Source organism: Cataglyphis hispanica, chromosome 18 (genome assembly GCF_021464435.1).
Source record: "Cataglyphis hispanica isolate Lineage 1 chromosome 18, ULB_Chis1_1.0, whole genome shotgun sequence".
Lineage (NCBI taxonomy): Eukaryota > Metazoa > Arthropoda > Insecta > Hymenoptera > Formicidae > Cataglyphis > Cataglyphis hispanica.
The window spans coordinates 4447588-4464397 of record NC_065971.1 but is presented as its reverse complement, the minus strand read 5'-3'; the positions used below and the strand labels follow the sequence as shown (position 1 = coordinate 4464397).

The 16810-nt window shown below is 34.7% G+C and overlaps 1 protein-coding gene across 2 annotated transcripts in view; it reads right to left on the bottom strand.

Annotated features, from left to right (window-relative positions):
- Window positions 1-6256: 6256 nt before the first annotated feature.
- LOC126856274 (uncharacterized) overlaps window positions 6257-16810 on the bottom strand; it is a 41416-nt gene continuing 30862 nt past the window's right edge. For both annotated transcript variants that reach the window (XM_050604666.1, XM_050604665.1), the window contains 2 exons: window positions 10554-10750; window positions 6257-8203 (listed from right to left, as the gene is read on the bottom strand). In XM_050604666.1, coding sequence (XP_050460623.1) covers window positions 7958-8203; window positions 10554-10750 — 443 coding nt within the window. In that variant the 3' untranslated portion in view covers window positions 6257-7957. The remainder of the gene's footprint in view (window positions 8204-10553; window positions 10751-16810) is intronic.

The following is a 16810-nucleotide window of genomic DNA, read 5'->3' as shown; positions in this document are numbered from 1 at the left end:
CAAAAGTAAATATATTCATAAAAATAAAAATAAAATACAAAATAGAAAAAATTCTGAAAATAATTCCATTTTAAAATAAATTTGCAGCACATCGGTGGAGACGAAAATGAAAAGAGTGCCGTGTCGAAATGACGCTTTCGTATTTTATGGATACAGAAATGTCTATCAATTGTTTCATATATAAACTTCGTGCTAAGATAATCAAATTTTACCATGACACTTATATTGTTTCGGAAATACGAGCGCCGGTGTTTGGTGTAACGCGAATTTCTCACTCTCAGTTCGCGATCCGTGCTTAATCGGATAAACGATGGGCATGTGTGTATTGTAAGTGAGCACTCGCGGGCGTAAACAGAGGTCAATTAAGGAAGTACTCTGGGACTGGTGCTTCCCCTTTGCTCTCTCTCGCTCGAAAGCTCTAATTATTTCTTGCTCTCCGCGCGATCACTTCCGTGCGCTCAAGTATAGGTCGAACTATAGGCGTAACTGCCGCCACCGGGAGGATCGCATACTTAATTGGAATCCGATAAGCGCACACGCTTCCCACGTACGTGTACACCCAACCTTTTCCCATTCATATATCTGAATAGTTAAATACGGATTGTTCCAAAATTAAATACAAACTGAGGCAGAGAATGAATACGTCGAAAAAAGGGGGAAGCAGATGTATCTTTAATACTTAATTTTTAATGAGCAATACATATGAAATTACGATAATAATTATATGTAAGTAAATTATTAAGATACTAAAGAAAATATCTATTCTTTTTAATAATTAATGTATAAATTAATTTAATCTCTCATTACTTTTAACTTCTTAATACATTATTCGACAAATTTATTGCTTATCTCTTTATATTAATAATACGATGTAAAGTATTTAATATTTATGCACACAATATTTCTTCGTTTAATTAATTGAATTAATTGGTAACTCAAATATATTAAAAGTGCCAATTAAAATTGTGTGTTTATGGGACCTCATATTACTGACAAATTCACGATAAACTGTGAGTGTCTCGGCGAAGATCGAAGCGACTGGTCGATTCGCGCGTCGATAGCCCTCATCGTCAGCCGTGGAAACGGGTTAACGTCCGCGTAATTTTTCTCGAAGCTGTCAACCCGAGAATCCTTGCGCTAACAAGGTGCCGCATCGGTCCAGCGTCCGTTTTTCTCGATGGCCCTTTGGAAAGTGGCGGGCGTTCGGCCCTTCGCTGCGAGAGGATCTAACGAGGGATCGACTTTTTGCGCATTAAAATATCGACTAATTGCCCCAGGATTCTGTCATCGTTTTTGTCAGCTCCGCCGCGGACGTGATCTGCCACTCAAATATTTCCGAAATTTGCGATCGAGATTATTGCCCCGTTTTTTTTTTTTTTTTCTTTCGAAACAATAAATTATTTCACGTAAAGATTATGCATATGAATATTTTTTATATATCAAATAATGTGACAGAGATATACGCTACTCAAGTAACAAATAGAATAAAAGCGAATTTTTTATATTCATTCGAAACAAAAAGGTTTGATTATCAAAAAATTCTACAGTTGCGACAAGTATAGAGAATATATTTTTAAAATATTGAAAATAAAATTAGATAATTTAAATTTTTCAAAAATTTAATTAATCAGTTTTTGATATATTTAAGAAATTTGGAAGATTCAAAATCTCAGCAAAATATTAAAATCTTTTAACTTTTTATAACATAAATATGTATAAACGTATCTATTGCTCTATTAGATCAACATGCTGAATAAATACATTAAATCAATCTATAATGACAAATTGTATTTTAACGAGTGTAAATTCGAAGGCTATGGATGATGTCGATCTCGACACAACTCGATTCCTCCAAACGATCGGCGAGAAATCGAAAAAACAGATTCCTCTTTTCGTCTTCATCTATATTCATAGAGGAAAGTCCCGTTTGGCAATTAATAGTATTAGCATTCTGAATCTCTGGAAATAATTAAAATCTCTTCGTTTTTCGTCGCGCCTGCGTAATCGTGCCGTTTCACCGGCAAAATCGGAAGAAAAAACGAGCGTTTACGTCGACAATTCATAATGCAGCGTCATTTCATCCTATTTACAAACCGGTCGTCGCGCCGACGACTGTTGAGGCAGAAAGATATTAAAGTGATTTCCGTCCACCCAACCCCGCGCCGCGCCTCATTGCCTCGCGTCGCGTCGCCGCGCTAATTGCACCTTGGAATACCGAGAGTCGCGATGGAACATCTATTTAAGCTAGCATTCCACAATCGTCAATGCGACAATCGTCTCGCGCGTAAAACGCCTCGTGCTTTCGCGCGAGGAAAAGGGCCGGTGATTAAATTATATAGTTATTATCTCTTTTTATATTGCGATGCCACTTTTTATCTCGCGGGTAGACTCATCCTGGCGCGCGATGGAATCGCTGGATAATGGACATAAGTAGAGATTCTTTTTCTTTGCCTTAATTATAAATTATTTAAATTGTCGTTGGATATTTTGTATTATTTTTTCAACTAATTTGATTATTTTTTTTCCAACTTTTTTTTATGAAGAATAGATTATTTATTAGATTATTTATTAGTTGTCGATTTGAAATTGGAATTTACGTCTATAGAAATTCGCAAATTTACATTTTACAGATGAATGTTAAAATAAAGAATTTCTAATGAACAAAAACAAAAACGAGGCTCGAGAACGATGAAGCAAACAATATTATTTATGAATTTTACTTATGAATTTTACTTATTACCCTGCTTTGCCTTTTCTGTTTGTTTTATCGCTTAATACGTGTAAGAACGGCTATCAAGCTTGTTCCTAATTAGGAGCTCGGTTCCTCGGTTCACTTTTGAAGAGTCCGCCGAGACGCGTTTGCATCAGCCGCGACTTTCTTGCGGCCGTAGCGGATAACTTTCTCGCCGTAAATGCTTCGATGCCGCTTCGTAAATTTCCTACGAAGTCGGAAACAAGATTTCGTCTCGATTCATCTTGCCGGCAATTACTGGCAACAGCACATGATCGGCGCTCTTGCGCTTACCGATGCGTCCGATTTATGGTGTTTCGACGCGATCATTTTATTTCTCCACGACGCTTATCGAAACACCGTTCCCGAAGCTGATCCTCTGAAAAGCGTGCGAGTTACATACGTATGTATGTGCGTTACTCTTTAGTGCAACAAAAAGTTAAATAATTTTTAAGATTAATACAGACAAATTATATGAATCTTTAATGAAGCTAAATGCAATATTAACGGAAAGAGGAGACAAAAAAAAAAAATGATAAGAAAAACACAAGATTAAAATCGGAATAATTATTACATTGCCACTCGGTGCTCTTTCGACATTTCCCGTATATTATCTTCAAATCTCAAAATTACAAAAATAAATTAGTTTAATCCTCAGGATAATTTTTGTTTCTCTGATTATCTGTAAGACACGAATCCGAGCACCGGTACACCCGTTGAAACAGTGGCGGGCCTCCAATTAGGATAAGGCCCCTTCGCTTAAATATAGTGCCACCTAGATCTTCGTTTCTGTTCCTGCCGCGCGACTTGATTTTTGGTAGTGTCTTCGTCTTTCCCTTGTATAAATTAGTCCCAGCCGCCACATAATGGCGTGTCGATGCGCTACTGTCCCCGGACAGTGTCTCCTCTAACTTATCTTTTCGTTTTTTTAATCTTTGCCTTTTCTTTTGTCCGCGCTAGCGTCCTTTTATTCTTTCTCTCTCTCTCTCTCTCTCTCTCTATTATTTCTCGGCACCTATTTTTCTTTGTCCAACTTTCTTCCACGCTCACTCATCTCTTTTCCACTATGCGCATATTTGATCTTCTCTCTTGCCTCTTCAGCCGGCACCATCTCGCTTTTTTTCATCGCGATCGCTCGCCCACTCGTCAGAGCAGGTTGTTTAATTTACGACCAATTAATTTGGATAAACTGAACGAGCGCAGAGAACCCTGCTTTCGATGCACGCGTTAACTGTGAATATTCTTCTCTCCCGCTCTTTTTGGTTCATTATGTATGTTTCTGTTCTGTTTTGAATCTATTTGACAGATCAACTCTTTAGCGGTGACGAAGATTATTGAAGAAGATATCATTAAATATAAACAATGACAGATCATGTACGTGCATGTATCCAGAGAAATTAAATATTAAATTCTTCAACGCACTATTTTTCCTACTTCTCTCTTATCGTATTCATAATTTTTATTTCCGTACATATCTATGCTATTTTTAATTTTCGAAATATATATGTCAGAAATTAAAATTAAGACTTTGATGCAATTAACACATTATAATTCTGTAAAATATTCAAAATTAGAAATACATATAATAAAAATTTAATGTTATCTTGTACTAAAGAGTTTCAATACTGATTTGAAATTGATGCTTAAAAAATAAAGAAACAATCAAAATATATTATTTTCTGTGTAATTAAGACGCAGACGTTATTACTCTTATTACGACTCGCGTTTTATGAATCGTACCGGTAGCGGCGTGACCAGAAGGGGTTACAAGGATTCAGCTCCCGAAGAAGTCCGGTGTCGTCGACGGACCTGCTTGGTATTCCGCTCCGGTCCAAAGGCATAATTGGACGCCAGCCGGCGACGCTCCACCGCGTATCGCGAAGACAAGAAATTATTCTTTAATTAATTGTCAGCGCTCAATGTGGCCGTATGCGTAGAATCGGCCGGCTCGGTACATAAATTTCATCTATATGGGAGCGCCGACTCTCTGAGGTCGTGCCGAGAGAAGCGGAGGCGGCTGGCTGGCTTTGGAGAACACAAGGGAGAAGGAGAGAACGAGGGATCCCCAAACAGCTTCCGATCTACACGGGTAGTGAATATCTGGCGCCTGTTTGTAAAGCCTTTAACGGCGAATCCTCGCTCTTAAAGGATCTCTTTGCGCTTTGCCACTTGTCTCGTGACGCAATTGATTCTTGACGTATTTGTTGCGTATTTAATTTCCGATTTTGTGGCATTAAGAAAGATTTGATTAAGATTAGTTAATTAAATGATAATTTAATGATTTGAAGATTAAATGTTGAAGATCTACGGATACAAATATTCATTACTCATTTTTTTAGTCTTCTCCAAACTTGTTTCTTAATTTTATTCATCTAATCGATATGCTAAAAAATTGTTGTCACAAAAGGACTCTATAAATTGCGATAAAAATTTAAAGTAATTAGACCCATTTAATCATATTCTTATTAAATCTTCTCATTTCTATGGTGCTAAATAAAAACCAGCAAGAGCAATTTTCAAGCTAAGCTTATAAAAGTATAAATAACGATCGAATACAAATCCCTTATATATTTTACATCACTTATCTATCCACATAAATATCCCGTAATATTGATAAACTCTGCATCGCGAATCGATGACGCCTTCGAATATTGCGAATTTGCATAAAATGCGAAAATGACATGGCAATTATTGAGATGGTGCAACCTCTCTCTTGGAAAGTTGCGCGTCGCCGACAAAAAAAAAAAACAAGCTGCAGGCGTCTATATATATATATATATATATATATATATATATATATATATATATAACCACACACTAAAGCGAGACAGGTGAACACAGGCAAGACACGCACGAATATGATAACGACAAATGAGCGGTCGCCGTAGACATGCGTGTGTGTGTTGATGCCTTCTCTACATATATTTTATAATTAGCCGCGCGGATCCTCTCTTCGATAAATCAGCGCGCCGCCCAGGCTTAAGACTTAATTAAAAATTTAGTCAAAAACCAATTAGCAGCCACGGCGAATTAACATATTTCTAATTATCTGGCGGACACTTTCGGCCGCCTTATACTATTGGATCGACTACTTGCCTATATATGAAGCCGACCTGTCGATGACTGTGCGATATGTTCGATCGCGGCGAGCAAATCTAACATGTTTCTTTTTTCTTTCCTCTATCTTGCCTCAATACGACGGACGCCTCCATTCGAGCGGAAGTTACGCTTAGTCAATTAGGTTATTGTTTGCAAATTGCTTAATTGCGACGTCGAAAAGTTGCGGACATTTATTCGTAACGTTAATTCTTTCGACTAAAGTTTTCAAAAAAATTACTTTTTATCTATCCTTTTTTTTTAATATATAAAATGCATTCTAAATAAATAAATTATTAATATTGATATTTAAAAGAGATCTTGTGAAAAAAGAAATAAAATATGTTTTTTCATCGTACAACACATTGGATATGTGTAATAAAAAAAATACAGTTCTGTTGCATCAAGGGTTGAAAAATCAGCGGAACGTAAATACTGAAATCATTTTTATTTCGCTATAATATATACCTTCATGGATAAATTATCATCTTACATTTATACAAGGCGCATATAGGTACGTCTAGAACCGTGCCACATTCGTAACTTCAGTATTTACTGTCTATGAACGATTCCATCTCTTCTTTGATTCACGCAATTGATATAAGCTGATACGTAATTTAATGCTTGCATTATTTTTTCACATAGAAAAAAATTCAACAAGTCTGAAAGAAACATTAGAATTAATAAACTGTACTTAAACTGTATCTTGCTGATGAAAAACCAATGCTTGGTCCTTTATAATAATAATTATGAAAAGAATATCGCGCTGATATCCTTAATATCACTTTTGAAAATATGTTTAAAACATTGCAATTTGATGTTTTAAACAAATGTTTTAAATGTTCAGAAAGATTTTTTTTTTTTTAATATGAGATTACTTTTAGGGAGAAAGTTTTGGCTTTAAATAGTTTGGCTTCTTTAGCTAATAGATAGTTTCTTTTTTTATTGCTCTCAGACTCATTATTTAAACATATCTCGTATGTTCACGTCACTGCACTTTCAACCGGTCCAAATTTAAAACAAATCCTGAAACGAATGTTTGCTAAATCCAGCGCGGTCCAAATCGTTAAACTAATCGAACGCTCGCTCCTCACGATTCCTCCTTCTGGGAATAATCGAAGCGTCCTGTACACGTGTGTATATACATACGTACACCCATAATTATCGTACGAACGCGTATCTATTTACACTATATACATTCATGTTTTTTTTCTTTTGTGAGATCAAAGCTTGGGGCGTCTTTCGACGCGCCGATATATTCCGTTGTTCAGAAAAAAATACGATTTTTTTTTAAGTTACAAAAAATGATGGGTAAAATGGATCGATTTCGGTCTAAAAAGTATAACATAAATTATATATGTAAGCTTACATAATTAAATAATTGGGACAAAATTATTAACAAAGTTATTAACCGAATTACTATTAAAAGTGACTTATTTAAGTCGAATTTTGATTACTTTCTTTGTAGATCTAGATGGATAAAACTGCTACCATCACATTTATTACAGATAAGATTACATATATAATTTACATTACACTTTTTAGGTCAAAACTCGACTCATTTTTCCCATCATTCTTTTTTAAATAGAAATCTTCGAATGATAACTTTTGGTTTAATTTTTTCGAAATTAAATTATTTATATATCTCTGGAGAAGATATAACACATTTGACGCTATTGCAATTTCGAGTTTCATCGCTCAGTGATTGGAATTTTTAGAGTTGTTGTAATTTTTAATTTTAAAATTATTATGTTTTGTTCCATGTTTTTTTTTTCAATCTTTAATTTATGTATGAATAATTTCCGTATTTTAATTTCTTTATACTTTAGATTTTACTTCTTTAGTTCCTCGATTTGTGAACTTTACCCGCATCCTCGCTTGCTCCATTTTTTAATTCGCAATGTTGTAGTTTTGCAGATTTTTAAGTTACAAGATTTTTTCGCGCTCCTGAATTAATAAATATTTTTTGTCTTTTGTAAGTCCTTAATCTTTGCAGATCTTTGTGTTCTCTGAATTCGTGGATTTTAAACCATCGGATTCTTGTTTTACGATTTGATTCATCAAATCTTTAGGCGATCACATCAAAAATGACTTTGAATCGTACGCGTTTAATATTCTGACGTATTATTATTAAGGTCGGTGCCCAGGCGGTCCCATGAACATGGCTGCCGCCGCCGCGGCATGAGTATGCCTAGCCATGGCAGCTGCAATGAAGGGAGGCACTCCTGGGGTACCAGGCGGACCCACCCCAGAGAACATAAGTCCCGATCCAAAACTGGGATGCAAAAGGGGTCTCGCGGATAGTCTTAGTTTCTCTATTTCCGCCTCTTGAAGCCTCTTCGCCTTGGCTCTTCGATTTTGAAACCAGATCTTCACCTGGAACATAACGGTGTTCATAATTAGAATGATGATAATGAATAAAGTCGATATTACGCAATATGAACAAAATTTGTCACTTTTCCAATTCAACTGCAAATGTGATAACATAAGTTCTTAATATTTTTGTAATATATTATTTTTTTTAATATATTATTTATTTATTATATTACTTATTTTAATATATATTTTGAAATATTTTTAGAACACCACATATGTGAATCGATATTTTGAAACAGAATACAAGTCAATTTATCTATTAATAACAAGCATTTCAGCATTTTTTGTAATATATTACAACAATTATCGTAATATGTTTAAAGATTTCATATAAGTATGTATACAAATAATTATTTTAAAAATTATTTTTTACATTAAAAAAATGGTTACAAAAATTAGAGCAATTTCTGAATAACTTCTTTCTCTATATTGTTTAAATCACTAAGAAAATATCGCCTCGAATAACGTGAGAATTCATAGATTTTAATATAAATTGTGTTGCACTGATATATTTTGCGAATATTGTATAAGTGATGCGTCATTATCAGCGACATCGCGTTTAATATTAATAATAACGAGATTTATAATTGGCACAACAGGAAATAACAGGAGCTACTTATATGAATGCAATTAATAAAATGAATAATTTAATAATTAATACTTTGCTGAGTAACCGAGAATATTGGCACAATAGTCGGGAAATAAAAATTCCTGCGAAAAAAACCACGTGTTAGCATTTATCGTGTCATTGAGAGACAAACAAGTCAACGAAAGAAGCATCAACTTCTAAGAAGAAATTATCGAGGCATCGAGAAATCCTCGATGTCATAAAACACACATTGTAATACTCGAGTTTCCGCACAACCGAATCGAATTAATGCTAAATTGCGTTTAATTGTTATTTGTACAGCTGTTTGCTAATCCCGATGTTTGCGCAACTGTCATTTTGAATCGACAGCTAATTTGCGTTTCTTCGCTATAAAAATGTAGCTATAGAGATGAGATGTTTCAGTATTCGAATTACAAAATCGTTTTGCGTTAATGGAACTGTTAACAAGTGCACACATTTTCGATAATATGCATAAATGCTCCAATATAGGTATAATAATATGCTCAAATTTTATCTATAAAAATATTACTGATATATTCTAGAAAAGCTTTTTGATTTCAAGATACTTTTGACATACTCGTAACATAATGCGTGTTCAATTAAATCAATTTTGTATCATTAAGATTCTGTAAATATAATCTACTATAAATTAAAAGTTACTTGGAGTGAATAGAATATAATATCAAATATGATAATATATTTGTTCATATAATGTGACAATCTAAAATTGATTTAAAAGAATGATTTAAAAGGAGTCTCCCTATAAATGCTACTATAGAAATATATCAACCGTCTGTGCTTCTCCCTTCATAAAAATCGCTCTGTTCATAAAAATCGCACAATCACGCACGAAGTGATAAATTATTTTATAAGACCATGGAGATGAATGTCGCCGCGAATATCACGATTTGAATTGTAGACATACCTCTTTGTCCGAAGTGAATAATGAGAGGAGAGAGCACAGTAGAAGGAACGGTTTAGCGGCTTAAACGACACGAGGAGATGGCGAGGTAATCGTAGCTTATCTAAGCAAATGAATGCAATGTAGCTTCATTTCGACTGATGCATTGTAATGAATGCGCAAAGTGTGTCTTAGCACGCTAAGGGCGCGATAATAACAGTCTGTTATTACGAAAAATATTTATTTGCTTATATATCTGATATATATTACAACATAAATCGAGTAAAAAGACAATCTGCACGTGTTGACACATTTTAAATTAATATTAAATCGAATATAAAATACACTCTTCGATCAACGAATGCATAATTAATAAAATCGTCGCAATTCATTAGGTATCTTGATTTGATTAAATATTGAACATTTTAGTTAGTTTCCTTTTGAAGCAAAAAACCGTTCTTTTTTTCCGACGATTAATATTTATATGACTTTATACCTGAGAAGAATTAATTACAGATTATTATTATAGATATAGTCTTATTTCCTGTATTTTTTAGACTATCGTTCTTCTTCGCTATATGTGTAACAGATTATGATTATCAGATATAAAGTCATATAAATATAATATTAATCATCGGAAAAAAAACATTTTTTGCTTCAACAATATACAATATAACACATACAATATAATTGACTGTTTTAATTTTATTTACTCGCGATACTTTTAGTCTCCATAAAGATCTCTTTCTTAGCGCGCACCCTAAACACATTTCTCTGAAATATCATTATGCGTAAAATGAGACTTCTTCCTGAAAGAATTAATTACTTTCATGTCTCACCTGTGTTTCCGTAAGATGGAGGGACGACGAGAACTCTGCTCTTTCGGCTATCGTCAGGTACTGTTTCTCGCGAAACTTTTTCTCGAGCGATAACAGCTGCTGCGTCGTGAACGGCGTTCTTGGCTTTCGGTTTGGCTTGTGCTTTCTGAGAGTGCATCTGACCGGGCCTGGTCCAGGTCCCGGCAATCTTAAGTCCCCTGAAAACCAAAAAAGAAAGATGTGTTTGAATAGGATTAGGCTTTCTATGTTTATGCGGATAATTTACTGAATGTCATCAAATGGAAAAAATATGCGTGGAGAAAAGATTTGACATTCAAATATAAATGAGTCAACAAAAATCTATCACACGATAAAGTAAAAATCTATGTTTAATAATATAAAACGAAATATTTCTCAATTAAGCGGGAATAGACTTTAATTTATTTTATAAAAATGGAATATGCATATAAAAGCGGATGTTATTACGTTTATTTAATCGAGACAGAGATATTTCCGATACAAGATGTAAAATTTTTATGAGAATATTAATATCATTCAATATCATGATTCGAATCTCGTCCGTTTTAAATTGATTTAAGCCGGTGTGAAAACATGCAAGAAGAGATGGATTAAAATAACATTATTCTGCCGCATTACTTCGCCATTTCTGCATCATTAGGAAGAGAGAGAGAGAAAGATGATAATAACGACATACGGATATTTGTATTCGTTTGCTATAAAAGTCAGTTCACCATCTTCTACACTCATCGAGTGATAATGAACGCTGAATGTGCAACGTTAGTTGTTAATTTGCGAGTATAAGACGATGATTAGGTAAAATGCATTTTTGTAGGTTTCGTGCGATGGCGCGTTAAACGATTACGGTCTCACATCTACGACGCGGGTGCAAATTAAATCATAAAAAATCGATTGCGCTCGAATTTTCAGAGCAAACGGCATCTAATTTTCATCGACCAATCATCCCGGTCTCATGACGCATCCGGCATGCATGATTATCATCGACCATCGTTGTTTATGACGCGTGTGCAATTAGCTGATACTGCATAAAATCTTGCCATCTTTCCCCGATAATATAATTATTATATATTGGTAGCAGAGTGTTCACATGTTTTCTCCTTTCATTTATAAATTTTAATTAAATTTATTTTAAGCCTTATTCAATAAAATATCGTGAAGAAAATAATGCAACAAAGGCTTATTATATATTGTTTTGCGCTATCAACATTTTTATGTTAGACTACAATGATTGATATTCAATGTGACACGTATATTTTAAAGACTACGCACAATTGAGCAAACGAAGTATTGACATATGTTAGGAATTACAGTTGGCGATAAATCCTTCTAATGCGCGCGCGTGTCTTGCAATTAGAAATATTATTTCCCCATATATCTATTCCGTGACGCTATTCAAAATAAGCAACTCATAAGAGTAAGAGTAATTGATATCTCGTCGAAGCAAACCTACGTCAGCCAGATGCGCGGTTACATCGCTTGATTTTGTACGGCCGCGTGTTGGCACCGTGAAAAAGTGTTTTCGACATCCAGCACGACGGGAATGATGACGATTTCGCGACGGTGAGGAGGGCCACGCGTGGATTCCGTGCGCTAATTAACGATCGGTCGTGTACAAAAAAGGCACGGGCCGCCGGCATTGTCGACCGGATCAGTCGAGACACCGGTATTACGTCTTCCATTCTCGTTTGCACCGCTCGTTCCTCGTTTCGCGTGTGTTGCCCGGGAGAGGCGGACGGGTTTACGCACGTAACCGATCAATATGTTCTCCCTGGAGGCTAATTAATTTCTGCTAATTAAATACTTATTCAGACGGATCAAAGGTAGCAGGCTCTGCTAACGCCGCTTTCTTCCTTTAAGGACATTGTATATGGATCGTAACAACATCATACGTTGCGATCTTTTATTAAACATTCTGCTAATGGCATTTTACTACCTTTTATAGTGATTTCATTTTCATGTTAATGTAACGATGTCAGAAATTGCTGCTTAAGTCGCTGAATTAATTATTAATGCAATTAATACTCTCTAATTATAATTAAAATATTTTATTTATGTTTATTTATTTATGTTATGAAAAAGAGATTTTTTTTGTCAAACATATATATAGAATAATACAAAATATAATCTATAATATGTATACAAAATATGATATGAATTCGTGTATAATCTTCATGAATAATATTTTGAAGGAAACACTCGAAGATATAAAAATCTTTGAATGTATAAACTTGTTCTAAATTTATAAAAATTCAAAAATACTCAAAATGTAATAATCTGTATTTATCTGTGCCCACGCGTTTTCGTAAAATATCCTTAAAGTATGTTTGAGTTAATATAAAGTATTGCAAATCTGCGCGAAGCGACGATCTGTCGTTACGTCGATGTCCCTTCTATTCACGTAATAACATAGCGATTTCATGTCGCTCGCCAAAGTTAGCCATGCCGCGCACGTAAACGATCAATATGTTCTTCTTGACTGCTAATTAATTTCTGTTAATTACCCGATCGCTGAAACACGCACGCGGATAAGTACATCGCCATAACGATCGTTGGCGAATAGATATACAATCCGTTCTTCTTCGATTCTGCGTTGTAAATTTTTCCGATGATCAAATGCAACGATAAAGATTGCTAAAATTATAAAATTGTTGAAATATTAATACACCCCGTGTTTAGCGCTAAACCAGTCTAATTAGAAATCAGAGTGTGTATAACTGAATCGTACACACAAGTTGCCAGAATTATAAATTTTAAGTTCAGGTTAGGTATATATAATATAATAAAATGTAAAATTTTATTTACATTACGCTATAATTAAAAACTTGAAATTTATCTTAAGATTAAAAAAAAATATCAGTTTTTTGTAGGCTATTGTTTATGTGAATATTTATACAAAATTTAAAAAAATAATTACATCTCAACGTTCACTACTCTGCATTACTTTACGTTAACTTTACGGATGCTGGGTTTTTGGAGATGCCGAGGAAAGACCGCGCGACCAGTTGGAACATCGTTGGAACGACTGAGGCGGGTAATTATGTCCACAGAATGATGAATCGTCCAAAATACTTTGTAAAACATCATTGGACCCGGGATGGGCGTCGTTAATTCATTCTTGCGCGTGCAATCCATAAATGCGTGCGGGAAGCGCCGTACGAGCATTATAAATGATGTTCGTATTTATAATTTTCGAAAGCCGTCATTCAGTGACAAGCTCAGGGTATTACCCTCCGAGAGCCTGCGTATCATAATCAGCTGATTATTGTCAGCTGTGGAGGACTAGTTACTAGTAAATTTTTTCTGTTTAATTTTTCAAATCCGAGCAAGAAAAATGCGCGATTCTTCGGAAAAAGACGCATGCAGAAATGTCACTTGTGACAAAAATTATTACAATTTCAAATTTTTTTTTTTATAAAATATATACATATATATTATCATTTTTGGATTAATTTCCGCGACTAGAAGCTAATTCGCATCGTTTAAAATTTTTTATTGAAAATATCAAAAATTAACAAAAGCCGTAATTAGCCGAGTTCCCTATAAGTGAACAGTCATATCACCTCAGAATAATATCGCGATTGCAATAATCGCGAACGGTGTAATAACGGCGCGAATCGGGTTGTTCGGCTTCCGTTCTGAGTGCCGGTAATTGGTGTCGCGGAAAAAAGATGAGAAAGACGTAAAGTCGTAAGACGAACGCATAGGGGCGACGAGATCGAGAGACCGAAAAGCGAATGGTTTGTCGTTATCTTTTGTAAAAAATTTCGTCAAGCGTTGTAGCACAGGAAGCTGAATGCGCTACACTAAACCTAACAGGCCACCTTAACAAGAACAGTTTTTATCCGGTGTCTCTTGAATGCATTATGGATGTCGTGAGTTATGTATGACTCTATCATGTTGAACTGTTCGCGATCTCAGTTGGCGCGCGGGCCGATCCACCTTCGTCAACTTTCCATTTTCTGTCTGTAACATCTGGAGAATAAGACACACATTTTCTCTCTTCCTCACTCTCTATATGAGAGTAACGTGTAATGCCCTTATATATTTTTATCAAAGAGAGAAAAAAGAGAATTTCGCAATTGTATATTTTTCTAAAAATCTTCTCAATTTGTTGCTTTATATCGAACATTTAAAATTCGGATTTTATAATTAATAAATAAAACAAGCACAATTTATTTAATCATTCTATTTTGAAAAACAAGGAAGTTGTTAAGATGCAATTACTTTAGACATTCTTATTCATTGCGGGAAATTACGTATTTTTTTTTTTTTATTATTTTCCTAATATTTTTTCTTTCTGTAATTGTCATACGTGTTGTTTATATCGAGTATTATAAGTATTATTTTAAATTATGCAACTTTAGAAAATGAAATAATACACGCAGCAAATAGTTGTTCTAATATACTATCTATCAATATGTTTATATTAATTTCATGCTCGTACTTTACCAATGTTTTCCTTTTTTGATTTCGCACCGATGTTATGTTGTTGTTATTCTTTACACTAAGTTATGTCACTTTGAAAGATGCGTAAGGAATCTAACGTTATCTGCATAAATTTCCCTAAATCTTTTTAATAATTTTCTTTCATTACACGGTTGATTTTATTATTCCGATAACTATAAAGAAAACTCCGCAGATGTTATTTACAATAGAAGATCGTACACTTTTCAAAGATATCTACGTAAGATTATGCAGTCCTTGCCGCAGCTATAGTTTATTTTTCGAGAAGACGATCCTCGTTAAATATCCTCGTTGTAAATAACGTCGCGAATCTCAAAGTTTCTGCAAGCGAGATTATATCCGCGCGTAATGAGGAATTTACGCTGTTTCCAAGAAAGAAATCTCTAAAACCATTACGAGCTCTCTCGAGCATAAGAGTTGGCGCGCGAGTAGCGAAGCTAGGCATGACAAGTACTCTTGTCGTTTTGCAGTCTCGCGAGTACTTGAGTACTCGAGGCGGAGTACCTTGAAGAGAGCCACGATGCACTTCGTAGCTCACAAGGTGTCGGTTACATCTTAATGAGGTATTACTTTAATTGTCCATTAGGGATGGATTTTGTCATGTAGTAATATTCATGAGTCCTTTACTTACACGAGGACACGAGTCTTTGCACTTCAATGTCTTTCTCCATTAAAGGAATCTTCAATTCTCTTAGGCAAATGGTAATAACTGGTTGAAAGAATTAATTGCAATTAAGAAATAATTAATGCGAGGATCTACGATTGTCGTGATCAAGCATTGTCGTCACAATTGATATCACGTTTTCATGTATATTTCGGGATCTTAATAAATTAATATATCTTGTCGTATATTTTGTATTGAATAAATACAAGTCAGTTAAGTGCATATATTTTCATATATATTTTATTCTTACAATATCATAGTTTCTTGATAGCAATCGCTAATTGATAAGAGCGAACAGTCTCACAATCGGTAATTAATAAACCAACTAATTCTCTCGTTGAAATTACCGTAAATTATTTAATGTATTAATGCTTTCACAGGTAGCAATAACGCAGCGTCTAATTATCACGACTTGGAACCTACGCCGCTACGACTTTCCTTCTTTCGATTTATTAGCCAATTACAATCCATATATTCACCACTGGTCATGAAACAAGATCTGTATCTGTACGTTTGATCACTTTTGTACCTGTCTTTCAAGAATCGCATTGCAGTTGCTTTCGCGGTTTCTCCTTCCTCATTAGGCAATTACACCGAGGTTTATCTGCATAGTCGATTTTTCGTTCGCATCGTTACACATTTCTGGTATCACACCAAAGGCGACAAAAAACGCCTCTTATTGTCGCTTTATAACCGCAGATCGTGCGTCCTAATAGTCTAGATATACACGACGATCGAGTCCGACGCGCAATCGTCAAACTTTCCGCACCGATCGTACGCGTTTCAGGCAGCCAGTCGCAAGATGTAGGGATTCGAGATCCGCGTGACATTTGTGGAATAGACTCAGGAAAGTCAGTAAGACTTTAATGACCGAGTTGTAACCCTATTGACATCGACAAATAGAGGGAAAATCGCGATTTCGATAGCTGTACGCGAGAGTACGATAAGTGAATGATGTTAAAATTCTAATAGTTTTTGGAATTAATGGCTAACGCATACCACAGCAATTTTACGTTTAGAGACACTGTTAAGTGATATTAGAAAGTATTTGATAATATATTTACTTCATAAAAAGTAGCAAGAAAAATATCAAATAAAATAAAATAATTTT